At 40.6% G+C, this 27,845-nt stretch overlaps 1 protein-coding gene across 2 annotated transcripts; it reads right to left on the bottom strand.

Annotated features, from left to right (window-relative positions):
- Window positions 1-26,817, bottom strand: mpp1 (MAGUK p55 scaffold protein 1). 2 transcript variants are annotated; one of them, XM_020536036.2, is made up of 12 exons: window positions 26,745-26,817; window positions 23,309-23,464; window positions 20,920-20,998; window positions 19,349-19,434; window positions 17,358-17,426; window positions 10,633-10,826; window positions 8,432-8,541; window positions 6,790-6,870; window positions 6,339-6,419; window positions 4,983-5,188; window positions 3,190-3,273; window positions 1-1,318 (listed from the first exon to the last, which is right to left on the bottom strand). In XM_020536036.2, the coding sequence occupies exons 1-12, from the start codon at window positions 26,793-26,795 to the stop codon at window positions 1,142-1,144; spliced, it is 1,374 nt and encodes a 457-aa protein (XP_020391625.2). In that variant the 5' UTR covers window positions 26,796-26,817; the 3' UTR covers window positions 1-1,141. The 2 variants fall into 2 exon arrangements, with proteins under 2 accessions (XP_020391625.2, XP_048460885.1); XM_048604928.1 differs by lacking the exon at window positions 26,745-26,817 and adding an exon at window positions 23,630-23,677.
- Window positions 26,818-27,845: the final 1,028 nt, after the last annotated feature.

The raw sequence follows: 27,845 nt of genomic DNA, 5'->3' as shown, positions 1-27,845 counted from the left end.
TTCACCAAGTAGGTAAATGCTTTTATTCAAATAATATTTCCATTTGAATGAGACGACTACACGGCAATGCATGTTTCACTTTTGCAGTGATTAAATATTTAGCACCTAAAATTTTGCATCTTAATTTGGAGCATTTAATACTCCATCCTCTGAGACGTTAACCTTGGTTTTGTTGGTTTGCTGGAAGGAGAAGCCAAATGCTAGACAAAACCATGAAGGAAGGTCACGGGAATGTCTCATCAATCTACTCAGCTGCAGTTCAAATATGGTTTGATGAAATTCCATTTCTCATGAAGGTATTCATTCACCCCTTTACCATTGCTACTGGAATTGCAAAGCTGCCGTGTAGGCAACTTAATTCAAGGAATTACGTGACATTTGCGAGAACTGAGATTTTGCTCATGTAGATATTATACCAGGTACAATAATCTGGAATGAATTTTCAGGTGATCGAAGCAGTGCTGTAAAGTTTGCACTACTGTATAATGTGTGTTCACTTCACATGTAGCTGGATGGAACTTATGATTCCTGTTACTACATTCCATAATCTCTCATGCAGAACTACTAGTTCCTATTATTGGAGATTTGAACAATTGTGCTGCTTGGTTGGAGATTGTAGATTTCCATGAGTTTTGATTCTTCATTCATGCATATCAGTCTAGACATGGTATTTTGTTTTGTTCATTAAAATGGTTTTACAAGCTTACTACATACAATGATCATTTCAACAAAGCCTTATTGCAGTGGGGGAGTGGTTGAAAATGCACTAAAATACCAGGCCATTTAGTTTAGAGATAAGTACAGGTAGCTCATGTGCTTTTAGAAGAGTAAGAATGAAAAGTTAAGGAAAATTAAAACAAGGTACAATGGATGCTGGAAATCTGAGTATTTCCAGCATTTTTGTATTTTTATTTCAAAAATTTTGAAGAACTTAGTAAGTATCCCATTAGTAAACAGTCCTTGTTTTTTTTGTAATATAAAACAAGTGATGCCATGGAGAATGACTTGCAGATGAAATGTACTTTCAAAAGCTAATGTGCATGTGTTTGGTTTAAAATGGCAGGATTCAAACTGCTTTCTGATCTCAGATTAAATGATTTCTTAAAGTACATGAATATTCTATTTGCCGTATCTATCTCTACTAGTAGACCCATGAAACTGGAACCCATTGTGCTGTAGTGCATGCACTTTCAATTGCCTCCACCAGGTTACGCACTGTGTCTTCAACTTCATTGTTAACCAGTGTCAGGTCAAACCAATGTCCATAGGTGTGCTGTAGTATTTCTGATTCCTTTTGGATTTTCTTAAGAGATTCAACCTAAAAGAAAAGATAGTTTGCTTTAAAGATGTGCTCAGTGTGATACTGAAACTAATGGAAGGTAATCCCTGTTTCATTATTTGATTAATCTTTGAAAATTGTAATATCCCAATTTCGTCTAATCCAGAGAAAGGTTAGGCATTTTATTGCCTTGCTGCCATCTTTTGGTGTAAGGATAAGTTTGGCTGTGACACCGTCCAGAGACTGCCTGAAATTACCATGATAGTCCACAAAATTCAGTTTCCAACTATATTAAAAATAGATCTCAATCATTTGTTATCAGGCAAGCTTTTTTTAAAAATCTAGTACATGCTATGTGTCACCTGTATGTAAGCTGTAGTCCATCTTGGTTATGGAAATACAGAAACTGACTACTTTCCCCATCCATTAAATTTCTGGATCCCACTCCTCTTCAGCTCTTTAGCCAAAACCCTCACTCATGTCTTTGTTACCTGTAGACTTAACTATTGCAGCATAAACCTGGCCGTTTCCCATGTTCTTCTCTCTGTAAAACTTTTTATCTAATGTGCTGTCTGTTTTAAATCTCACCAAATCCCGTTTCCCTATATGAGTCACATACGACTACTTTGTTCAACAAGTCACCAAAGTTCATCTTAAATTCTTATTCTGATTTTTCTAATTCCTTATAGCTTTGCCTCTCCCCATTTCTGTAACCTTCAGTCCCACCGTCCTCCAAAGTATTTGTGTCAAATCCCTGAATTGCTCCAAGCCGTGTCTAGTGTCAGCGGCCTAGGCCCTTATCTTTGGAATTACCCCCCGCCCAAAAAAAATCTCAATGATGCTCTCCCTCCTCTAGGGTTTCAAAAAGCCTACTTCTGCACAAACGTTTAGCCATTAGCCCAAAGTATTGCTTTGAGAGTTGGGTGTGAGTTATGCTCTTTAGTGCTCCTGCTAAATCCCATTCTATGTTCTGTAACATTAAAAATTGTATAAAGTCTGCTCTTATGAAATATTAAATGATCTAGTCTGTTACTTAATACAGGCCATCAAAAAATCTCTGGATCTTTCCCATGTTAATAGTGTCTGCAGAATTTTACCAACATAACAGCCTTGATGGTCCACGTAAGGTCTCTGCTGCTGTTTCCTCTGGATTGTTGTGAGAGCAAACTTTTGACCTGTTTTTGTTAGCTCATCTTCTGGCTTTCTTGCTTTACATGGTTAAAATTAATTATTGGTCTTTGTTTTCTCCTTGCAGATTTTTTTCTTAAGGTTTTCCTTTTCCATTTTGACGATGGTAGTTGGCTCTGTAGTGGCTCAAATTACTGTAGCTTGCCTTTAAGGTTTTAACTCAAGATTGCTATGACCTCTTGTGCTGAACTCCATTATATCCTCACTTGCCTCATTACTGTATTAACCCACCTACCCCACTGCAATTAACAGCCAGAGTTGTCTGTACAGCCTGTTTGCCCACCAGCAATGTCCGCCACTCAGTGGTTTTCATGCTGCACAATGCTGTATTAATTTTTTTTAAATTAAGAACACTGAACTGGAGAGGGTCTGAAGTGCAGCTGGGACACGGTCACTGGCAGGATTTCAGCACCGATGGGTAAGCTTATTTCAATGTTTGTATTCTTATGGCAATGCATTTTAAAAGAACACTTATCTATGCCTAATCTTTGTCTGGAACAAACTTGATTTTTGAGTATGGGGAAATCAATGAGGATTCGCAGACATCTATTGCAAAGACTACTTTTAGTGGGTAGGGTTGTGAAGGCTTTGTTGCCTCACCCAGCCATTGTGAATGTAATTGTTTTAAGGACTTGTAATATCAAATATTGCTACAGTTAGCAGACATTACCCTGTCCAAACATTCTATTATTTCAGCCAGCTGAGTTCAACATAATCCTTACCTGATTGCCTGGCTGAGTAGCAGAGGGAGCAGCAATAAATACCACCAGCGGTGCAAATTCTGCTGTTCTGAGAACCTTTAGGGCCTGCCAATAGAGTGCGTACATGTATCTATTAATACAGTGCATTAATATTGCAAAGTCTGTTTAGAATGTAATAATGCTGTTGAAAACCATGACCAATTATGTAATATGAATCAAACTGAGCACAGGAGGGAGTCACTAGTTGTGCAAGTGGGGGGAGAAGAAAAATCAATTGAATTACTTTATAAAGTCTGAATGCAAAGGTAGGTGTCAGATCACCATTCAATTAGGAAATCGTGGATTCAAGGCCCTTCCAGATACTTGAGAATGCTAGGTTGACAATTCAGTACAACTGAGGGTGTGCTGCACGTTTATTAGTACTATCTTTCTGATGAGATGTGTAACCGAAGACCCTGTCACCCTCACATGATGCCATAACAATGAGTAGAGGAATTCTCTCTAATGTCCTGATGAACATCTATCTCTCAACCATCCTTGTTAGAAACATTCCTGACATTATCCTTCTAAGCGTGTCGTCTAGTTTTTTTAAATGGTTTCCGAGAAAGTTAAGGATTACCAGATGTTACATTAAATTGCACAGTAACACTCCATTTGGCTAAACATGTCCTGCCAAGTTTTAATCCTCTACTTAACCTTCCTTCAATCCTCTTGTCACTTTACCCCTTCAAAAATACCCTTTCACTTCTGCCTTTGTAGTTTATCCTTAAACACATTCCTGATTGTCGTCTTAATTACTTATAACAAGATTTCATTCTCTGGGTAAAGATTATTTTTTCCCCTAAATTCACTAAATTTGTTAGATACAATCTTTTACATTTATGGTGCAGAGTTCTGGTTTCCCCTGCAAATGGAAACAGCTCTATTCTATCTTATCCAATGTTTTCCTAAATCTTAAGACCTCTAGCAGTTCACCCCTCAGTCCTATTTGGGCACAATCTTGTTATTTTTGATGGTATTCTAGTTTTATCTTTTTCACACTTTATATTGCAACTAACTTACTAATTATACATCCATTCTGCAAGCTTGTTTACATCTTTGTCTTTTATCACAGTCCTCCATATTAACTATACCCCGCTGTGGTGTCATTGCACTCATGAGTCTATTAATACAAAGGAAAGCAGCCTACTGTGTCGAGGTGCTTTGGCTGCTGCTTCCCTGAAAAGTTGGGAGTGCTTATGACACACTCGCATTATAAGAAATGAGAGATGATTTTGGCTATTCAGCCCATTGGGTCTGCTCAAATTCGATCATGGCGTTTCTCAACCCCATTCTCCACCCACTGTGGACAGCAAATGGAAGGGAACCGTATAAATTTCTGCACGGAGACATTTGATTTCCCAGTTACTTATAATACAGTTAATATAAGACAGTTGCCAACATTTAATATCGCTTTAACACCTGTGCAGTATTTATTTAGCAGGGCATCAAAAGGAGAATAAACATTTAAATTAGGGTACATCTGCAAAACACTAGTTCGAGCTTGAAAAGTTTCTGCCAAATAGGCAATTGCTGTCCCTTCACTGGCAGTAGATCATAGAATCTGCTAATGAAAGACTGCATTAGTGTACAAGGGCAACTCTTCCATGTACAGATGGTGATGCTGTTTTATCTACCTCCGTGGAGTTTAAATGTACAGACGAGGTACTGTTCAATGTGTCAAGTGGGGAAAAATTTTGATGGCAGCATATTCTTGCTAAATGTTTCTGTCAGTCATAAAGTATTGAAGAAAGCACTGCGTAGTCAGGACATACCTGGGGCTCAATGTCCACCACTGCAATTTTGCCCTGGTCTTGGTTGATCTTGCGGATTGTTTCCAGCTTTGTTCCAAACATGGCCCCTTGGAAGCTTCCGTACTCTAGGAATTCATTGCAGGTAATGTTCTTCACCATATCTTCATTGGAAATAAAGTAGTAATTCTTTCCATCTTCTTCGTCTTCCTTTGGTGACCTGGAGGTATCTAGTAGAGGGAGAGACAGTATTTTATATAATTATCTGTTTTTGGTACACTGCTGTGTGGGAAACTAGCCAATAATTTTGCGTTTTAAGTAACTTTTGCATGAAGTGTGTTGCATTCTTGATATCAAGCTGCAAACTTGTATGGAGGGTTCCTATTGGTAGTGCCATTCGAGTTGTTCAGGGGAATAAAGAGAAAAGTCTTTCCTTCTCATGGTGAAGCCTCCAGGATCACAAAGTTAGCACTAGAAGAGAGGTCATTCAGCTCATCTAGTGAGATTGTGGTTATCTGGATATATTTTATCACTTTTTTTTTAAAGCAGGTACTGCACTGGCTTATTTCCAATACAGTGGGAAGTCTCCTGCATTCATTGACTCCCTTAGCAATTTGTAGATCTGTAGTCACACTGAGACCTCTCTGGCGGTTGCATCTGTTCCTAGGGACGTATTACTTTTGTGCCCCTTAAGCCTGTAAAGGAATTTGAATTGAGAAGTATAAGTTGAGTACTGAACAATTCCTGAGTGATTAATCATGCAGATAGAGTTTCAGAAGTTCTACAAGAAAGGAATAAAATTCAAAGCTCAAGTCATCCTAGGTGTTTTAACCTTAGAGGCAAATACTATAGTCTGTGTATCTTTCTATTGTGTTTGGTGTATCGGATGTGGAGGGTGAAGCATATCTATCCTTTCAGACCATCGCAACTGCCTTGGCTGTTCACTGTTGATACTGCTAAGGTAGAGATAGTTGACTTCTAATTTACTGTCAGAGCTCGAGGCGTGGTTTTTAAGGTGTCCTAGAGCAAAAGAGTTCAGGGAACTAAATCAGAGCAAAGTTGTAACTTCTCAGCAAATAAAGTTATCATAGAATGAAAATAGGAATCACAAATGATTTTGTCAAGATTGCTGAAATACCATGACAGTTCTACAATTTCTCAATAACTTCACCCAAAGATTTGTGATAGTTTTGTGTATAAAAATCAAAAGATTGCAATAAATTGTAAAGAAATTAGCTGCAAGACTTGAAAAATGAGCTGATCGATCGCGGAGTGTACGTAGATGTAAAAAGAAACATATGAATTGACTCTGGAAGGAAACTGAATCACTGACAGTAGTAATAATATCATGTCTCTTGTAACTATCTCCACAACACTTACGAGGAATGGGATAAGCAAACTTGTCTGCATGTTTAGTAATGAGAACATTTTTGATGTGACTCCGACCAACTCCACTTGCCCCTGCAAATAAATGAAACACAATGGATTTAGTAGATGTGATGCTTCCTCCTAGCAAAGATCAGAACGATATTGAAACAAAATGGGAGAGTACGTGCTGGATGGGTATTAAGTAAATTTTCACATGGTCCAGTATACTATCTGATACGAAAAAAAAGTGCCACTGCACATAAGATGGGATACACGTCTCCTTTCTCTTCTATCAGATATACCAATGAGATTCTAGTAGACCAGTCTAGTTTTCTTGGCATTGTAAGCTAAGCTTTCCAATTATAATTAATACAATTGATAAACCTCCAAAACAGACTAAATTCTTAAAATCGTATTATAGATATCTTTCCAGTTGCTGTTAACCACTAATACCAATATTTACCAAGAAGCACCAAGGTCTTTCGGTTGAATGCAGGGAGTTGTACAACTTCTTCGTATGAGACAAGATCCAGCCGATCAAAGACTATGGAGAAACATTGAAGACAGCAGTTGTAAATTTAAACTATAAATAAATGACTGTTGTCACCGCTATAGCAACAAGAATAACAGGAAATCAGGGACCACTGTGCTTTACTTTTTCTTTACTGTGAATGGCTGTTTGTGTAATGCATGGTCCCTTTAAGATTGTTGCACAGCTATGCATTTGTGCATCTTAAAAGTGATCACCGATTGTCTGCTACCTCTTCGTTGCTTGCATGGTATGCTACAGTTTGCTGTACAACTTTACATTCTTAGTGCTTACAGGGAACATTTGTAGCAGCACTGCTTTGGTAATACCGTATCTACATAGACAACGACAGCTTGCATCATATATCACAAATGTAATAAAATGTCCAAACTGTTAACAACGGCATTATAAAGCCAGATGACCAAAAACTTAGACAATTAAGTTGGTTTTATCACCACAGTGATAAGTAATTATGTAGCCGTAGGACCATCATTGTTCATGAAGTAAGGCAAGAAGATAGATTTCATAAACTACTTGTAGTAAATACAGGAATTTAACTTATGCCATCAGCATCATTCTGTGCCATACTCTGGCCATCTAACCCACTGAGCTAACTGACCTCCATGCTGCTTCAATGCCGTAAAATGTTCCTAAGATCTTCACAGAGGCTAACAAACAAAATATATTGAGCCATGTTAGGAGAAATTAAAGCAAGTGGTCAAAAGCTTGGTCCAGAAGGTGAGAGATGTACAGAGGCAGAGAAATATAGGGAGGGACATTCAGAGCATTATTATGTTCACTCAGCTGAAGGTATGGCCACTAATGTCGTGCAATTCAAATTAGGCATGTGCATAAGGCCAGAATTGAAAGAACATAAACATCTTGGAGGGTTATGGGACTGGAGACCAGTGGGTGAACCAAGGCATGTTATCAAAAATAAGGATGTGAAATTTTATTAAAATTGATACTCTGTTGGATCGGAAGCCAATGTAAATGTAGGATTGGTATGATTTAAGTACTGGCAGCAGAGTTTTAGGTGAGTTTACGGAGGTAAGAGACCACCCAAGAGAGTGGTGAATGTTGTGCAGGGAGTTAAATAAGAATAGATGAGGTTTTCCACTGCAGATAAACTGAAGCAGCTGCAGGAATGTGTGATATTCTGGAGGTCAAGTAGCAGCCTTAGTATTGCAGAGAATATAGGAGGAGGCTGAGAGCTTAGAGCATAGAGCATAATAGGTGTAAATAGTATGGTTTACTCCAACACAGTGGCCAGACCCAGTTTTTAAGCAGCAAAACCAAATCCACATCTGCTGCATTGATATCAGCTTAACATCCAGTTCCTCTAGTTGACATAAAGCACACTAGCTGGCCATGTGAGAGTAACAGTAGAATAGGTAATAGTAAAATCCCTGAAAAATACTCTTCTTTCAATGTACAACTTTCACTTGTTCGTTATTTTATTCTTTAAATCCCATATGGCATACCACATTCCTTGACCAGAATGGTGAGCAAGCAGTTCCCAGTACATACCAAACATTTACCAATTATGCCAGATAAAGAGGGATGTGGGCCATACTTGCACTGTGCTTGGCCAGATATTTGTCTTTACACTGCTTTTTCTTCTTTCCAAACATTCCACAGCCTGAGGTAATATCTTGATTAGCTGTATTCCTATTGGCCACCCTCCTATAATGGCATAGGTAAACAAAGAACAGTATTAAGACTGTGATGCTACGAAATATCCATTCCTAGGACAAATGCACATGTCGAAGAAACTGAGATCATTACAATAGAAGTCCAATCAGTTACTCTGATATCTCTGTGATTTCACAAATAGTAATAAAGAGTATATAACTGAAGTGTAATGAGACCAACATTGAGTGCTTGTGAACTCAAAAATTCATTGTAATGAACAAAAAACTGTGATTTTCCACTAAATGGTCCATAAACTGAACAAAGGAAATATTCATGGATGGAGTTTCAATGTCATAATGCTGAAACCAGATTAATTCATACCTTCCATGAGTGTTCTCAATTTACGGAGTGCTATAATTATCCTGGCTGATCTTTACCTCAACTCCATTATTGACTTTTGATCCAAACTGTTTAATGTCCTCACCTCATTTTTTTAAAAACTCTTAATTTCAGTCTGAAAAGGTTAACTAGGTAGCGAATTTTAGATTTCCACCACCTTTGTCCGTAAACATGCTCCCTGGTTTCATTGTTGCATGGTCCAGAACTAATTCTGAAATTGTGAGCACTTGTTTAGGATTCCACCATCAGATGAAATAGCCTCTTTGCATTTACGATATCAAAATTCTGTTGCAATTTTTGACGTTAGACCAGCCCTTGACTTTCTAAACTCAAAAGAAATACATGCAATAATTTTATTTCAACCGTTTAAGTCTTGGCGTCAATGTAATAAACTGCACTGTATCTCCAGGGCCAGCATTGTCTTCCCCAGGTGCAATATCCAAATCTGGATACAGATCACCAGGTTAGGCTACATCAAAGCTCTGTACAAGTGAGCCATCAGTTCCTCCAAACTGCATACAACATCTGGGAGGTCTTGTGGTACAGGAGGTAGCATTCTTGTTTCTGAGCTAGAAGGTTTGGTACTCAGTGCCCAAGGAAGGTGCATTTCATAACTCAGCCAAACAGGTTGATTGTCAATGTGCAAATCCCTTCATTATGCCTATGGCAGGCAGTAAAAGCAGGAGAGTCTCCAGGTCAGCTAGAACTGATGGCTGCAACGCAGCAGCCTTGCTATGTTAAAAGACTCCATGCGCAGTGTCCATTTTGTTCTTAGGGCCTGATGATGATGCTGAGTAAAAAGCATCCTTGAGATAAATATCAAGATTCCATTAGCCTTTTCAATTGCTATAAAGTAGAACTATTCTTTATAGAAGGAGACCAGCCCCATTTCTTTTTCAGTTAGCAAGTCAAACCCACTTCTTAAACTCAAGTGGTATGAAGGAGAACTGCTAATTTAAAAGAAACAGGTGTTCCAAAAAAAAATCTTTGGAAACAGATTGATCAGACTATGAGAATCGAACAGGCTTTTACTGGAGCATTGGGGTGATAACTGCTTCACTCTTCCTCCAAATGGAATGAGTCATTGTGAGGCAAGCAATACCATTGGAAACAAATGTATGCAGTGCAGTAGGTACAATTGGTTAAAAAAAAACTTATAGCTAATAGGAGCATTATTACAGTACGGTCAACTTACCCAATGGTTCATCTTACAAATTAAAATGGATATACTGGCACTATTGAAACCTTGTATGACCAGACTGACAACAAGACACAGAAGTGTAAGAAGTGAGAATGAATCAACGAGGTAGGAGGACTGCAAGAAACAAACGTAGAAGCAGAAAGCAAGAGACACTTAGAGGTTGTCTCACCCCGTGAATCAGTGGAAAAGTAGAAAGCCAGAAAAAAAGTGCACAAGGACAGAAACCAAGAAACAATTAAAATGAAGGGAGAGAAATCCAAGAGGGAAGAGTGTGCAATAGAACAATAAGTGAAGCAAGAGACTATAAAAGAAGGTGAAACTAATATGATCAGCTGACTCCAATTAGCACAAGATAGTTTGAGCTGTGGTGTTTGTCCAACTCAAAAAATATTTTAAACAGCCTAGTCATTCACCTTGGCATATTGCTGAAATAGGATAGACACACTAGTTTAAAGTTATTATCTCCAATTCTATCATTGAATTATACCACCCATCTGTTTCCAACCGATGGTTCTTTTTGTCTTGGTAAAAATAGTGCGTACCACTCCTGCAGTTCAGGGGAAGGAATTAATCCAGTTACTCTGCTCGAGTTCTCCACAGTACCCTGCCACCAGTTGGGATCGTCCTTGCTGATTATTTTGATAATATCACCGGTCTGAAATCTTAACCCAGCCTCCTTGCAGGGAATTAGATCATCCTTCTTTGGGTCATAATCAAACTGAGCTCGCATGTACATCTGGAAAAGAAAAGGAAAATATGTAATTGGTTCTAGAGCCTGAATGAGCCTATTTCATCTTGCACAAACAAGTTGTCCTTGGGTTTAAGAACTAGGAGCAGTAGGCAAATTCAGCCGCTTGAGCCTGCTCCACCATTTGGTATGATCATGACTGACCTCATCTTGGTCTCAACCCCATTCTTCTGTCCGCTCTCCACATTTTCACAACACTTTTTACTAATTAAATGTTCGAATTTATTCATTCATTACTATTTGAATGTATGTTCTTGAGTCATTAACTCCTCTCAAAATATTGTAAATAAAATTCCTTAGTACTTCCCAAGATTTCTCAGTTGGTGATTTAAGTGTTAGATCTATGCTAGTCCATAGGGTTCAGGCTCAGTCTTTCTGATCTGTGCTAGCTTAACTGATCTCAGCAGAAGAGTTACTGTAAGTGACCTCAGCATCCTTTGGTTAGATTTTAGTTTTTGCTACTGTATGATAACTTTTCCTAGGTTTCTTTCTCACTGACCAGCATTTTGTCAGCTGCTTTCTGTTCCAGTGCAGTTTCGTGTTCAGGGAATACCTATTGGCTGTGAACAGGGCAAGCAACAGCAAGGTCCTTCAAGCAAGCGAGCTCCCACTAAGCCATGCAAAGTCAGGACTTTTAAAAATGGGAAATACACATTACATTTGAATTATGTGCAGGAAGTGAAATAAATAATGGAAAATACAGGTGTGATTAAGAGAATGAGTGAGAGAAGGGACACAGAAAAACCTTCTAAAATGGTTTACATATTTTTAAAATCCCTAACAGCATTAGTTTTCTTCTGAGGAAATGAGATTCACCTTTGTAAAACTATTCAGGGCCAGAGGCTGTTCAGTAGTAATTTCCATGTTACATTCTTAAGACTCACTTACACATAATTGCATTAGCCCAACTTTTTCAGCCATTTTTAGTGTGTACTTTAAAGGGTATGATGCCAAGTTCATGCCATAACATAACATCCCTATTGTGGAAGAACATAGTATCTCTGACAGCAATTTCTGGATACCTGCATTTAACTGCAGATTTCAGAAGTTGCTTTAAAATTTACCACAGCCTCGTCAATATTATACAGCAGAATCCAGGCCTATATCCACAAAATGGTGTACGTCTACTGCTTTATCCTGACAGAAACAATACGCTTAGTTAGTCATAATAATGAAGGGGTTACTCTAGGCAATATATATTACTATCTGAAAGGGATCTGTTAAAACTAAAAAGCCTCTAAAAGAGCTAGAAGCAATGGTTAAAGTGACTTGCAATATATAACAATGACACTACAGTCTTGGGACCAACGGGATGAAATGGAAAGAATGGAAAGCATCTAGTAGATGAGAATTTGGAGGCAATATTCACCTTTCATAATGTTGATTGATTAGAACATATAGCCTGTGAAGCAAAAACCAGTGAGAAACACTCAATTCAACAACAAAGTCTCACATCTGCCACAGTGATAAACCTATCCACTCTTTAAACAGCTTTGGTTAGGTTCAGTTGTTATCTCCATTGAATTGCTGAAATAGTGAGCCACAGAATCATAGAGTCATACAGCATGGAAACAGACCCTTTCAGTCCACCCCAACCATGTTCCCAAACTAAACATCCCACCTGCCCGTTCTTGGCCCATATCCCTCCGAACCTTTCCTACTCATGAACTTATTCAAATGTCTTTCAAATGTTATAACTGTACTTGCATACCCCCTTGTTTTGAGTTCTCCCATCCTATGGAAAAGACCCTTGTCATCCCCCTTATCTGTGCCCCTCATAATTTTATAAACCTCTAAGTTCATCCGTCAACCTCCTACGCCCCAGTGAAAAAGGTCGCAGTCTTTCCCATCTATTTTCATATCGCAAACCCTCCATTCCCGGCAACATCCTGATAAATCTTTTCTGTTATACAGGACGACCAGAATTGCACACAGTACTCCAGAAGAGGCCTCAACATGACTTTTCAACTTGTATACTGAAAGGTCCGTGCAATGAAGTCAAGTGTGCTAAATGCCTTCTTAACCACCCTGTCTACCTGTGATGCAAATTTCAAAAGAATTATTTATGTACCTGAACCCCTAGGTCTCTCTGTTCTACAACACCAGTTACAGCCCCATCATTAATTGTGTTTGTATTACCAAATGCAATACCTCACATTTATTCAAATTAAACTCCTTCTGCCACTCTTCAGCCAATTGACCCAATTGATCAAGATCTCTTTGTAAACTTAGATAACCTTCTTCACTGTCCACTATACCACCAATTTTCTGCAAACTTACTAACCATGCCTCCTATATTCTCATCCAGATCATTTATATAAATGATACCATTGGTCACGGGCCTCCAGTCCAAAAAACAAACCTCCACCACCACCCACTGTCCGCTGCCATTAAGTCAATTTTGTCTCCAATTGGCATGCTCACCCTGAATTCCATGTGATCTAACTTTACTGATTAGTCCACTATTTGGAACCTTGTCAAAGGCTTTATTAAAATCAAAGTAAACAACATCTACCACTCTGCCCTCAATGTTTTTGGTTACTTCATGAGAAGTGAGACACTGTTTTCCTCACAAAAAGACCATGCTGATTACCAATGATTCCTTGCCTCTTGAATTGCATGTAAATCCTATCTTTCAGGATTACCTCCAACAACTTACCACCACCAATGTCAAACTCACAGGTCTACGTTTCCAGGCTTCTCCTTACAGCCTTTCTCGAAAAATGGCGCATTAGCCATGCTCCAGTCCTCCGGTACTTCACCATTTTTATAGATTCATAGAGTCATAGAGCTGTACAGCAGGGGAAGAAACCCTTTGGTCCAATTCGTCTGTACCGACCAGATAGCCTAAATTAATCTAGTACCATTTGCCAGCATTTGACCCATATCCCTCTAAACCCTTCCTATTCATATACCCATCTAAATGCCTTTTAAATGTTGTAATTGTACCCACCTCCCACTACTTCATCTGGCAGCTCATTCCATACACGCACCACCCTCTGTGTGAAAAAGTTGCCCCTTAGGTCCCTCTTAAAATCTTTCCCCTCACACTTTAAACCTATGCCCTCTAGTTTTGGACTCTTCTACCCTGGGGAAAAGACCCTGACTACTCACCCAATCCATGCCCCTTATGATTTTATAAACCTCTATAAAGGTCACCCCTCAGCCTCCAATGCTCCAGGGAAAAGTACTCAGCCTTTCCCTTTAACTCAAACTCTCCAACCCTGGCAATATTATTGTAAAGCTTTTCTGAACCCTTTCAAATTTAATGACATCTTTCCTATAGCAGGGACACCAAAATTAGATGATATAAATATTTCTGCTGGGAGCCCCATTATTTCCTTCCTAACTTCTCACAGTATCCTGGGATACACTTGATCAGCCCTCTTTGATGGTGAAGATCTCAGGTTTTGTTTTTGTGTGGATTTAACCCAAGGAGTAGGAGCAACGTTGTATTCATGGATTTAACGGGAAATCAATTCAGTAGGAGCTGTCATTCTGGACTTTTTATGATGATACGGTTGGAGAATGCACAGGAATAAAGTTTTGGTTAGGACTAGGCAAGGCCCAGTTCTGATATCCTGCTTAGCTCAATGGCTTGATGATGTTCACTATTTAAGTTTACAATGTAAAGATTGGTCACTTAGATGAGGTACCAAATGGTTTCCTCCGCCTCCAGGATCTTAACCCAAGTAAAGAAGAGAGAAAGCTGAGGAATTGGTGCAGACCCTTGTCACTTCACTATCCACAGATTCTCCTTATTCGTACATCTAGTAATGAATGGATAAGTAATTGGCATCTGGTTCTCTCAAAAGTATGCCCTTAGGGCAGTGAATCCAAGCCCTGGGAATAAGAGATCTTGAGTTGGACATTGTTGAAAACATTGACCTTGACTAAGGCAGTTCACCAAAATGCTTTTATTCAGTTCTTCCTTTACAGCAAGCTAGATAACTGAAGAACATCATAACCTATCCTTCTCAGAAATCCACACCTTGTAATGCATTTATTACATTAAAAAGTGGCTAAAAAACAGATCCCATGGCAGTTTTTTCTCTTCACAAATGTAATAAATAAAATCTCTGTTTTAGTTGTGGTTGTCTAGAAACAAGGGATCAAAATGGAAACTTCCTGACCTCAGGTCAGATATGGGAAGACTGAAAACCTGGAAACCTTTGATTCAGGTGCAACTAGTATTTGCCTAATAGTGACGTCTGGCAAGGACCCTACTACTGTCTTCAGGGTTAGGAGGTGGAAAATAATTTCACACAGCTAGGGAGCAAAATTGGGCATCCATTTAACTACACAAATGTCAGCCTTGGTTTTTGCATCTGGTATGGAGTTGGGGTTGGGGGGGTGCAGGTGGGGAGGGAGGGGGTGAAAATGAGCATCCTCTGAAAGAAGTTTCATATGCAGCTAGAAAATCACCTTTCTCTTTAGGAGTCCAGCTAACTCCCTTGATTGATTCAGTGACTACTAGTTTGGCAAGTGAATTTCACACCAAGTCAAGGCACAATACACTCAGTCTGTGAGTCTCCACTCACTACCGCTCAAATGTTAATGTCATTCTTTTGGAATAACTGGAGGCTCTATCCCCATCAAGGCTGGTTGAATATTGGCGTAGACCCCTGGTATCACAGATCTGGTTTCAATTTGAAGCTGTTCCGCTGGATGGAAGTGCATCAGATGGGTCAGGGGTTTTCTGCCCTGACACTAAACATAGTGATTTAAAGAGAAAGATGACAGATTCTCAGGAATTATTTGTACATTTTCGGAAACATATGTAAATTTCTGCTGTTTGCTTCTCTTCCATAAAACACGTTATCCACAGCAAAGGAGATTTCAGAAACAAAAACAGAAATTGCTGGAAAAGCTCAGAAGATCTGGCAGCACCTGTGGAAATGAGTCAGAGGGATGGCACGGTGGCTCAGTGGTTAGCACTGCTGCCTCACTGCACCAGGGACCCGAGTTTGATTCCACCCTCGGGTGACTATCCGTGTGGAGTTTGCACATTCTCCCCGTGTCTACGTGGGTTTCCTCTGGGTGCTCCGGTTTCCTCCCACAGTCTAAAGATGTGCAGGCTAGTGGATTGGCCATGCTAAATTGTCCGTAGTGATCAGGGATGTGTAGATTAGATGGGTTATAGGAGAATGGGTTGGGGCGGGGGGGGAGAAGAGGGGAGGGATGGTCGGAGGGTCACTGTAGAATTGTTGGGCTGAAGGGTCTGTTTCCACACTGTAGGGTTGATATGAAAATAGATATGATTAACATTTGACATCCGGTGACCCTTCTTTAGATCCCATCTTCCTGAGGAGTTATGAAGAAGGGTCACTGGACCCAAAGTGGTAACTCTGCTTTCTCTCCACAGATGCTGCCAGACCTGCCGAGCTTTTCCAGCACTTTCCGGTTTTGTTTCAGATTTCAAGCACCTGCTGTTCTTTCAGTTTCTTGACAGGAGATTTCAGGTCATTGAGTAATACAGCATCGAGACAGACCCTTTAGTCCAACACATCCTTGCAGACCAGACATCCCAATCTGACTTAGTCCCATTTGCTAGCATTTGGTCCATACCTCTCTAAACCCCTCCTTTTCATATACCCATCCAGATGCCTTTTAAATGTTGTAATTGTGCCCACCTCCACCACTTCCTCGGGCAGCTCATTCCATACACGCACCACCCTCTGTGTGAAAAAGTTACCCCTCATGTACTTTTAAAATATTTCTCCGCTCACCTTAAACCTATTTAAGCCCTCAAGTTTTGGACTCCCTTACCCGAGGTAAAATACCTATTCACCCTATCCATGCCCCTCATGATTTTATAAACCTTTATAAGGTCACCCCTCAGCCTCCGATGCTCCAGGGGGAGAAAAAGCCCCAGTCTATTCAGCCTCCCCCTGTAACTCAAACCCTCCAGTCCCAGTAACTTCCTTGTAAATCTTGTCTCCACCCTGTCAATTGTATAAAACATCTTTTCTATAGAAGGGCGACCAGGATTGTATGCAGTCCTCACCAGTGTCCTGTACAGGCACAACATGATGTCTCAACTCCTATACACAATATTCTGACCATTGAAGGCAAGCATGCCAAACGCCTTCTTCACACCCTGTCTACCTGCAATTCCACTTTCAAGGAACAATGCACCTGAACCTCTCGGTTTCTTTATTTGGCAACACTCCCCAGGGCCCTACCATTAGCAATATAAGTCCTGCCCTAGTTTGTCTTACTAAAATGCAACACATCACATTTACCTGAGCTCCATCTGCCACTCCTCAGCTCATTGGCTCATCTGATCAGGGTCCCATTGCACCTTCTTCCCTGTCCACTAGACCACTTATTTTGGTGTCATCTGCAAACTTAGTAACCATACCTCCTGTGTTCACATGCAAATCATTCTGTTGCAAACCAGTGTTAAGTTTATCCTTAATTTCTTTTTGAGTCTAGTATTGCAATATGCCAATGCTTCTCAGACAGTATATAACTCCTTATTACTATTATGTTTTACAGTCTGATGAACTCACTCACCTCAAAGGATGGAGGGTTGCAGTGGTAGTTGGACTGAACCTGTAAGGTGACTGTCCCCATAATTTCTTTCTGTAAAACAAACAGAAAGCTTATCCAAATGTAGTCAGAGATAGTAGGAACTGCAGATGCTGGAGAATCCGAGACAACAAGGTGCAGAGCTGGATGAACACAGCAGGCCAAGCAGCATTACAGGAGCAGGAAGGCTGACGTTTCGAGCCTAGACCCTTCATCAGAAATGGGGGAGGGGGAAGGGGATTCTGAAATAAATAGGGAGAGAGGGGGAGGCGGATAGAAGATGGATAGAGGAGAAGATAGGTGGAGAGGAAACAGGCAGATCGAAGAGGTGGGGATGGAGCCAGTAAAGGTGAGTGTAGGTGGGGAGGTAGGGAGGAGATAGGTCAGTCCAGGGAGGACGGACAGGTCAAGGTGGCGGGATGAGGTTAGTAGGTAGGAGATGGGGATGCGGCTTGAGGTGGGAGGAAGAACAGGTTAGGGAGGCGGGGACGAGCTGGGCTGGTTTTGGGATGGGGTAGCGGGAGGGGAGATTTTGCAGCTTGCGAAATCCACATTGATACCATTGGGCTGCAGGGTTCCCAAGCGGAATATGAGTTGCTGTTCCTGCAACCTTCGTGTGGCATCGTTGTGGCACTGCAGGAGGCCCAGGATGGACATGTCGTCTGAGGAATGGGAGGGGGAGTTGAAATGGTTCACGACTGGGAGGTGCAGACTGGGAGATTTCACAACCTTCAAAATCTCCCCTCCCCCTACCGCATCCCAAAACCAGCCCAGCTTGTCCCCGCCTCCCTAACCTGTTCTTCCTCCCACCTATCCCCTCCTCCCACCTCAAGCCGCACCCCCATCTCCTACCTACTAACCTGATCCCGCCCCCTTGACCTGTCCGTCCTCCCTGGACTGACCTATCCCCTCCCTAACTCCCCACCTACACTCACCTTTACTGGCTCCATCCCTGCCTCTTCGACCTGTCTGTTTCCTCTCCACCTATCTTCTCCTCTATCCATCTTCTATCCGCCTCCCCCTCTCTCCCTATTTATTTCAGAACCCCCTTCCCCTCCCCCATTTCTGATGAAGGGTCTAGGCCCGAAACGTCAGCCTTCCTGCTCCTATGATGCTGCTTGGCCTGCTGTGTTCATCCAGCTCTGCATCTTGTTGTCTCGCTTATCCAAATGATCAGCTACACTCAAACAGGGCGAGACAAATTGCTTTGCTTACAAGCAAGCTGATAAGCAGCAAGTGTATATTAACATCAAAGTCCATTCATTACAAAGTGCTAATTGCAATTACTATATATCATACTGTAACAACACATTGGTGTCCACTTGTCACTACATTATATTTACATATATTTCTATGCATCAGAGATGCTCAGTGCCTGTGCCTCAACACTTTTTATTTCCTTTTATCCTTCTATCTGGGCTCACTCAACCTGAAACATTAACTCTGATTTCTCCCCGCAGATGCTGCCAAATCTGCTGAGCTTTCCAGCAATTTGTTTTTGTTTCTGATTTACGGCATCCACAGTTCTTTCTGTTTTTAATCCTTCTATCTATTGTTGGTGACCAATCTATTATGATTAAATCAAGAATTTAGCTTTATGTTCAGGTTGAGAGCAGCATGCCCCTTTGCAGGGGTGTTACACTTCTGATATGCTAGGCATCTTGATTGAGTTAATGCAATGGTTTGGATGAGGAAGAAGAAGAAGAAGAAGAAGAAGGAGAATCAAAGCTCAGATCCTGTTCACTATCTAGTGGTACCTGGTAGAGAACGAATGTAGCAAAGTTCTGAAAACCCCCGACAATTTTACTGGAGTCTGATCAAATTCAATTCATCACTAACCATCTTGTTGAAAAGAGAGAGGAAACATGTATTCTAACAATTTGATAACTATGCTACATTAATGTTGTGCTTACGTATTGCAGATGTTTGACAGCTTATTTTGAAGTAGACTGGACTCTACAGAGCTCACTACTTACCAGTGCTGACTGCAGCTGCTCCACTGTTTGATTTGTTGCACTCTTGCCATTTATTTCCAGAATTTCATCACCAACATGGAGTGAGCCTGTTGGTTTAAGTAAACAACACATTTTCACCATCATTGGGCAATAAAAACAGTTGAGGGCCAAGGAACTCATGAAGCAGGGCTGTACTCTGCTACCACATATGACAGTTTTCAGTCTGTAATGAGACACTCCTCCGCTGTCACTTCAAAAGATACAGTGCTGAACACAGCCTTTGAATAAGACATAGGAATACACATTTCTGCCACTATGGCAGATGCTGTGCTGAAACCAGCTTTTGGTGAGGCTGGAGGGCTGCATTTTGCTGGTACCAAAAATGCAGAGCTACATGTAGCAGTAGGCTTAGAGCCAGAGCCAGAGTCAGAGCCACCTGGCAGTGAATTACTCAATTCTGTGATGCATACAAGTTAAATACACCTTTCAGTGAGATACGGATGTTGCATGTGCCTGCCATTAGCTTAGGACCTATATATAAAAGCAAAGATCTGAGAGAACAGATGCCCATCCCATTTCAAAATGGTACAAAAGGATGGGACAGTGGATGCTGGAAATTGAAATGAAACGAGAAATGCTGGAGAAACACAGGATGTCTGACACACACACACACACACACACACACACACACACACACACACACACACACACAATCTGTGGAGACAGAAGTAGAGTTAATGAATAGGATTTTAATAGGACACAATGTAAAGGTGGTTCCAGAGTCAGAACCATATCTGGGTGCCTGGGGAGGGGATGCAGCCTCAGTGGACCCATGGTGTGATTAAAAGACAGCAGGTGAGCTCCTCACACTCCAAGACAAAGTTGCTGGAAAAGCTCAGCAGGTCTGGCAGCATCTGTGGAGGAGAAAACAGAATTAACGTTTCGGGTCCGGTGACCTTTCCTCAGAACTGATGCTGGCTGGGAAAACGTCAGTTTATATGCAGAAAATAGGGAGGTGGGTGGGGTAGGGAGTAAATGATAGGATAGTGCCCAAAGAGAGAGAAAGACAGTTGGACAGACAAAGGACTTGCTAACGATCAGGCTGGGAGGGTGAATAGTTGTTAATGGGGACTGTTAGTGACTAACAACAGGGGTGTGTAATGGCAGGCTACTGGCCCACTCAGAGCACTGGCGGGCCTGAAGGCTCAGCACTGCCACCAGGAGAAGAAGTTGCTGAAGTGAGGTTAGCCACCTCAGGCTGATCGTAGATGATTTTTTTTAAAAAAAAACATAAGCCTGACTTCAGATGGAAGGAAAATCAATCAGGGTTTCTGATTCTAACCTCAGTAAGTGAATGCCAGTCACAGTTGTGGAACTGCCTGCCACATTATCAGGATATGAAGCTACACCGCTAAAACAAGTTCATGCAGACTGGTCCAGTTCTGAGAGGCCTCTGACACAGCAACACAAGACAGGTAGAGGAGAAAATCATGATATGTTAAAATTTCAACCAGATTTTAATATATTAACATGACAGAGATGGAACCAGTCTGTCAGGGGGAGAAAGGGAATCATCTGTTTTGCTTTCACACCTTGCCTGTGAATCATCCCTCCATGCAAGATCCTTCCAATAACACAGCGCCCCTTGTCATTGAGTCTCAGAGTAATTCCCTGCAGATACAAGAAGTGAAATTAAATGTCTTTCCAAGTTGCAAGTGTGTGAATTTGCAAACTTTCAGAAAAATGTAGACAACATGTATTCTTGTACCACATTAAAGACCACATGTCCTTGCCTTCCTTTGAAGAGACTGAATGTCAATCTAACAAAAAAGATAGCTTTGTGCCAGGTGAAGTTTTCAAAAATGTGTTACCCAACCAAAACTCACCTCTATCTCACCCATTTCTGGCTATAACTGAGGTAGCAACGTGAGTGGATGGCACAAGTTACAATTTTAAATATGATCACGAGGCTGCTAGTCCCACTGGAGTTCAGGTTTTCAACCTTAGCTTTGGTCATTTGGCGTTTGCGAATTTCAGGAATCCCGGCAGCTTTACCTCGCTGATAACTCAGAACACCAGTGCCTTTACAGCTACCTCTTGGATACCGTTGCCTTCCTGCATGAGTAGCCTGTGGTTTCAGAATCTGCACCCCCACCATGACCTTTCTCCAGTACAATTTCCCCAACTATTTGCCATCTGTTCCACTGCCCCAGCCTCCAAACACCAATTCCCTTTTCTCTAGGGACTGCAAACCTTCTCTTCAAGTCTATGATCCTATTACACAAGCTCTAAATTTCCCCTCATACCCTCCCAATCTCCCTCCAATGTCTGATAGCTTACCCAACTGACGCCTCCAACCCCCTTAATTAACTTATCATCCATGAAGCCCACCCTTTATCTCCCAACCCAAAGTCCGGCCTCCTCCCACACTGATCAGTGCAAACCACCCAAGCTTAAATGACCATATCTTGCTGCACCTCAAAGCTAATATTTTATAATCAATTAAATTTCTAGAAAGAATCACATGAATAATCTCTAAAATAGTGAATGGAAATGTAATATTTGGTGTGGATAGCATGAATGTACAATGAATTGAAGAACCAGGGAGGTATTGATAGTTCTGTTGTGATTGGCAGCTATCCCTTTTTTAGCCAGTTGAATCAAGTCTCCTACAACAATCAGTTCAGTTTCAGTTTCATTGCGTAAGGAACTGATCTGGGTCTCCTGATGACTCAGTTGGTGAAAGCAGTCCACATAAGAACCACACACAACAAAGTTCCAGATCTGAATTTTGTCCCTTTAACTGATGGGACCTCAGTGCCCTTTTGACCTGTACAGGGTTAACAGTTCTGGATCACTGCCTTGGATTCTTACAGGTAGGCTTACCATTGTGTTCTCAATCAGGCTGAACCCCACCCAGGGTCACTTGTCCATCTATTACTACCAATGCTTTCAAATGAAGCAAGGCCACTTTATTCCGTGATTGGCAAGCCCAGCATTTGTTGCCCACCCCAATTTGCCATTGAACAGTGTGGCTTGTTAGCTTGTTTCAGAGGACAAATAAAAGTCAACCACATTGCTATGAGTCTAGAGTCACAGGTAGGCTAGAATAGCAAAGGACAGCAGGGTTTCTTCCCTAAAGGACATTTGTGAACCAGATGGGATTTTATAACACTGATAGTTTCATAGTCATCATTCCTGAGATTATCCTGGCGTTCCAGATTTACTAATTGAATTAAAATTCCACCATCTGCCATGGGATTTGAACTTCTACCCCCAAGGTATTAGCTTAAGCCTCTGGATTACTGGAGCAGTGATATTATTGCTATTCCACCACCTCCCCATGGGGAGAGTCAGTGTGTGAATAATAACAAAGTGACATCTATAGAAGGTCTTTATCAAAGCGAAACATTCCTAAGCACTTTACAATTGGTAGCCATAACTGAACAAGACCCGGAAGAGATTCAATATTCAAGATGGAAAAGAAATGAAGGCATTTAAGGGCAAAATTCCAGAGTATGGAAAATGTCCGAAGACTCTGGAAATTGATGGTAAGCAGAAAGAGGACGAACTGCCCGTGAAGTCGATGCTGAAAAAGTAGATGGTGAAAGTGAGAATGCAAAGCTGTAGGAAAATCATTATTTGGAGATAAGGGCACCAACAGCACTTAGTTAAGCAAGACACTGAAGTGTATTGCCAGGAGATATAGGAAGGGGATCAGGTCAGGTACTAAAACGTGAATATCTGGTAGGGGCTGAATGAGCCTTGTGTTATCTTTCTAAAACGCAAAATGTTTTGCTTACTCACGACAACGTTAGACAGGTGAATGGGGCGTGGAGGGGCGCAGAATCTGATAGTTAGTGACAGTTGTGGCGGGAATTTGTTCCCCTTTAGCAGGGGATCTCTGTATTAAAGTTAGGCTATGTATTTGAAATTTAAAAGGGAAATAAAATGAACTTCCTTCCAAGAAAGCTGACATACCATGGGTTCAGTTGTACTTTTCTGAACTGTAACCAATTGGATTTTCTTGACATTCTGTGCCTCATGCTCTTTAGTGCTACCATTCATGTAAGGAGAGGAGTTAGCACTGCCATTGCTGTAGACGTCCTGGGCAGCATTGCATGTCAACGTATAACCCTAAGAAAACAAAAATACCATTAAAAATATACGCACCACTGAACATAAATTTTCCCACATGCAAAGGCATCTTTTTCCCTAGCAAAAGGCTTAAAATAGGAACCCCATTTCCTATTTACATCAGAAACAAAAATCATTTCAAACTTTTTCTCCATAATTTTTCACCATGTATAGGCCTCCATCTCCCAGTGTATTTGGGTATTCCTTTTGTCTAGATTATTAGAAAGAGAACATATTTATGTGGCAATTCAAACTGTTACCCAAATACATTGGTCCTTTTATTTATCTATTTAAACAAAAAGACGTTTACATGTTGAATGGAGCTATCAGTAGGTTCATGCAATGACATGACAAGTTTAATAACAGGTCAAAGGCAATCATATCTTATCAGATGGTATTATGTGCAAAGCCTCCTCTCTGAACATTACACTGTGCAGTATTTCTGTCTGTTATCTTTAGTTAGCAGTTCTGTTGCTACGAAATATAGTTGGCGATTGAAACCTTTTCATTCTTAAATACCGTCATTAGTACCAAAAGTAGTAGAAAAGTGCCTACAGATTCTGACTGCATTACAAAAACTGGTCAAATGTTGAGTTTTGATCTACACCAGCCATTAACCACATTGATAGGCATGACTACATTCCCATTCACCAACAACTCATCATAGGAAGTTTTCCATTTTGTTACGATCCTGGGACAAATTTTCAGATGTCATGAGTAAACAGTCAAAATTGGTTTCCGATGAGGTGAGGAGTTGATCCTAGTTCTGGGCAGCCCTTTGGGAAAACAGCCAGGTACAGCTGAAGCAACTGTTTCCCCCTTTATCCTCCCAATAGTCACTCTGTTAAAGTAAGCCAAGCTTCAGCCAGAATACTAGCCCAGGCCTGATAATTTGGAGAGTTGCTATTTGACAGCACAACAGATAACAGAAAAGATCCGTTCAGAATAAATCAGAGCTTGAAGGTAGAAGACAACAAAGCTTAAATGTATCCTTTATTTTAACTAGGTAAGCAGCTGTTTTAAAATGACATATATAGTAATGTCAATAGCATGTTAAGCATCTGTCTGTTCATATTTAAGTGGCATTTTAAAATGTTTATTGAAAACAATTCTCAGAATACTGCACATAGTATCGTTGTACAAAGTACCTTCTAATGTGCCAGCTACACTACTCATTGAGTTACCAAAACTGTATTTCAGCGTCAAAGGGGCTTCAATCAGGTTTATTTATCAGGCATTTCTCCACCTTCAGGAAGTAGAAATCACTGTTTAATGTTAGTCTAATCCAAGTAGACTGCTGGAACGCTATTTGTGAGGGCTCATACAAATTGCTCCATCAAGGCATTCCAGAGGTGGAAGGACACAGTTACAACTCATTAACATTGTCCAGTCCCTAGGCCCAGTCACCTAAAATTTCAGTGATCAAAATCAGAGGCTCATGCAGATCAGATCATTAACATGTTAATATGACAGGGTGGCTTGTTATTCTGACCATCACTAACTGAAGGTGGTAATACAGCCAGTTCAACCCCTTGTAGGGAACCAGAATGAGCCCTAAGGTTTAAATTGAATATTCTGGTGAAGCTACTCCGAGATCCCACAGATATCAGATGTAGAAAAGAAAATATTTTCCCTCTTTTGTCTCTGCTTATATCTTTCTTGACTCTTACTGGAATGAAGACTATTTCACGAGAGTCATGTTTCATGCATCATTCTAGATACTCTGTCAGAAGTTCTTTCATCGAGAGATATGGTTGAACCCAAACTGTCTTTATCTAGTTGTAAACCTGCCAACAGGACTTATTGAATCACTGATTGTACCTGCTCTTCCTCTACACTCCACTGGCATGGAGGTCAATTGTAGCAGTCGAGCTGCTGCCTCAGCTGAGATTATACTATTTTGAAATGAGGCTGGTTTTATGACGCAGTTCCATACTCAGCTATGCTTGCTCCCAATAAATCAGTGGGTATTTAAATAGGAGTGGAGAAAGGTGTTGCATTTTGTATTAGTGGAAATGATTTGGCAAAATATTCCCATTAAAACTATGTATATTTTAGAGATTTTGTGTTTATGATGGAGCAGGGATTATGCTTCTTGGGCATCACCCTCAAACAAGGTCTGATTATCAAGCCACCACTGCAAACTCTGATTCAAATTTCTTTTTCTGAATTTATGTTGAAATATCAATGACATTGCAAATTGATCACAATCAAATTTCATTAGAGTGAAGGATATTTCTGATTTGAAATCAATAGTGAAGCATTTGTAGCCTGTGGTTTACATGACAGTTTGACAATCTGTGTCAGTGGGCCAGTGAAGGAGTCATCACAGAATACAGGCTGAGAGTTGGAAATGATTCTTTAACCAGGAAAAGCTCACTTATGCTAGCTCCCAAAAAATTGCTACTCACTACCTGAAGAAACACTTGAAAGAGGTGTTACTGTGTACCTCGTTCCCAAAGTTTGGCCTTCAGAATTAGCAGGAAAACTTTCATACATCTCTGCCAGGTGTGATTTTCATTTGTTCAGTATCATGTATAAGCATTGTTGATGGTTGATCCCCCTCTCACCCCTTCCTTCATATAGACACTGACTTAGGGTAGGATACAACACAAGCTCAGTCTGTCCTCTAGTATAGAGCACAAATGTCAATTCTTCATGTACAATCATGGATTGCAAGTGCCAGAAGGTAATTTTTCTCCATGCATGGCATTATAGTTGCCTCAAATCTTACCATTACTTGACATACACACATGCCTTTTGGCAACAGTCACTGGAAAATGACCGGGAGTAGGAACCCTGGGGTTTAACCCAACCTTCCCTCAGAGGAGATTAATTACTCAGTAGAGTTTACTTCTCATTTTGGTAGAATCAGGTAGCCACAGAAACAAGTGGCTGGTCTGCTCAGGTCAGTTTTTGCTGGGAGGGTCAGCTTACAAATGACCCTACATGGATGATTTCTTCCTTTCTAACTTATGGGCACCAAAGTCAAAGATATCATCTCAACTTGTGAGTTCAACTAACACTGTTCAATACCAAGCAATGCTTTTACTGCCAAATCTCTACAGATTTTTTTTTACATTAGATCTTTCAGGCACATCTAATTCCTTTCCTTGTAAATACACAAAATGGGGCCTGATGGAAATATGATTAGTGCAGTTCTCAAGAGCTTGCGAAACTGTACACCAAAGCTGTGCATAGTGGAACACCAACATTTCATAATGTCAGGCACTGTCAGGTAAACCACATTCGTAAAACAACTTCAGTGAAACATAAAAACCTCTTTATTGTGTACTCCATTAGTGAGCAAGGGGCTGATGTTTGAGGCCATTGTTATGTTGATCTTCTCAAATAACTGAAAAGCAACCAAAAAGAAGTCATTCATTAAAGAAACATCACTACGTGGCTTTAACACACATATGCTCCTTCACTTGTTGTGCATCTCTGACAAAGACTGAAAATAAGTCAAAGCTTTAGTATCTAAGCACCAATCCATTGATCATTGCAGTGGGACACCATGCAATAGATAAACTACAGAGACTCATCAGTTGGAATTTCATCCTGTCATTGGTTATCTGTTAGGAGTCAGCACAAGTATGCAATGAAACCAACAAAACACTAATATTTCAAAGAGAAAAATTAGAGGATTGAAGTTTCTTAGACCTGTCACTATGCAAATATAGCAGCATGCATGTTTTAGTGTAGCATTGTTTTGTTTCAGAGACTCAACATTCATGACACTAGTATGTTGCTTCACTTATTACACGAATGTGGTTTCAATTCAATGGCTTGTGTGGAGCCCATTCTACACACCCATACATAGATGCATTGTAGACAATCATATTTAGGTCAATATTTTCTGGTCTCTAGATAGTCAGAGACAGGACCATACCCTGAAAGATGAGCACTGGGACCTCTCAGAAGCCCCATGAGGTCCCAAAGCGTTGACTATACACTAATGGCCAGGTGCAATTAGGTGTCTGATTTACATAAGGATTTTCAATGAGTAGCATGTAGGTTTTGATCCATGTGCATGAGGGCATTAACTGATTAACTTGTCAGTACCTCTTGAGCCATGATTTTTATAAACCAGTACGAGAGAGGAAGTCTCTAGGTTGATAATTGGAATTTGTTTGCATTGGGAGAGTTTTACTAGTGGGCAGAGTAAACACCGAGTATTAACTTGTTTTTAGTTTAGAAGGATCAGAGCTTGGAAGCTTTTGGTTTTAGTTTGCATAATTCCTGGTGGAAGTCAGATAAACGACACACAGTCTCTCGTGAAGAAAAGAAACAGCTTAGAACTGTTAAGAAATAGATTATCTCTGTGCAAGGGTTTTAATTGAAAGCTCCATTTCAAGTGTTTGGTTAGAGCCCTGAATGA

The sequence above is a fragment of the Rhincodon typus genome, chromosome 14, assembly GCF_021869965.1.
Source record: "Rhincodon typus isolate 14 chromosome 14, sRhiTyp1.1, whole genome shotgun sequence".
Taxonomy (NCBI): Eukaryota; Metazoa; Chordata; class Chondrichthyes; order Orectolobiformes; family Rhincodontidae; genus Rhincodon; species Rhincodon typus.
This window is presented reverse-complemented; position numbering and strand designations above follow the sequence as displayed.

What these genes read in the sequence shown, in the direction of transcription:
- mpp1 (XM_020536036.2), bottom strand. Translation starts at nt 26,795, where the DNA reads ATGGCCTCAAACATCAGCCCCTTGCTCACTAATGGAGTACACAATAAA. An exon ending in GCAACCCTCCATCCTTTGAG is followed by an intron (nt 10,827 to 17,357) that starts GTGAGTGAGTTC and finishes TTTCTTTTCCAG; the next exon opens with ATGTACATGCGAGCTCAGTT. An exon ending in TCCCCTGAACTGCAGGAGTG is followed by an intron (nt 8,542 to 10,632) that starts GTACGCACTATT and finishes ATGCCATTATAG; the next exon opens with GAGGGTGGCCAATAGGAATA.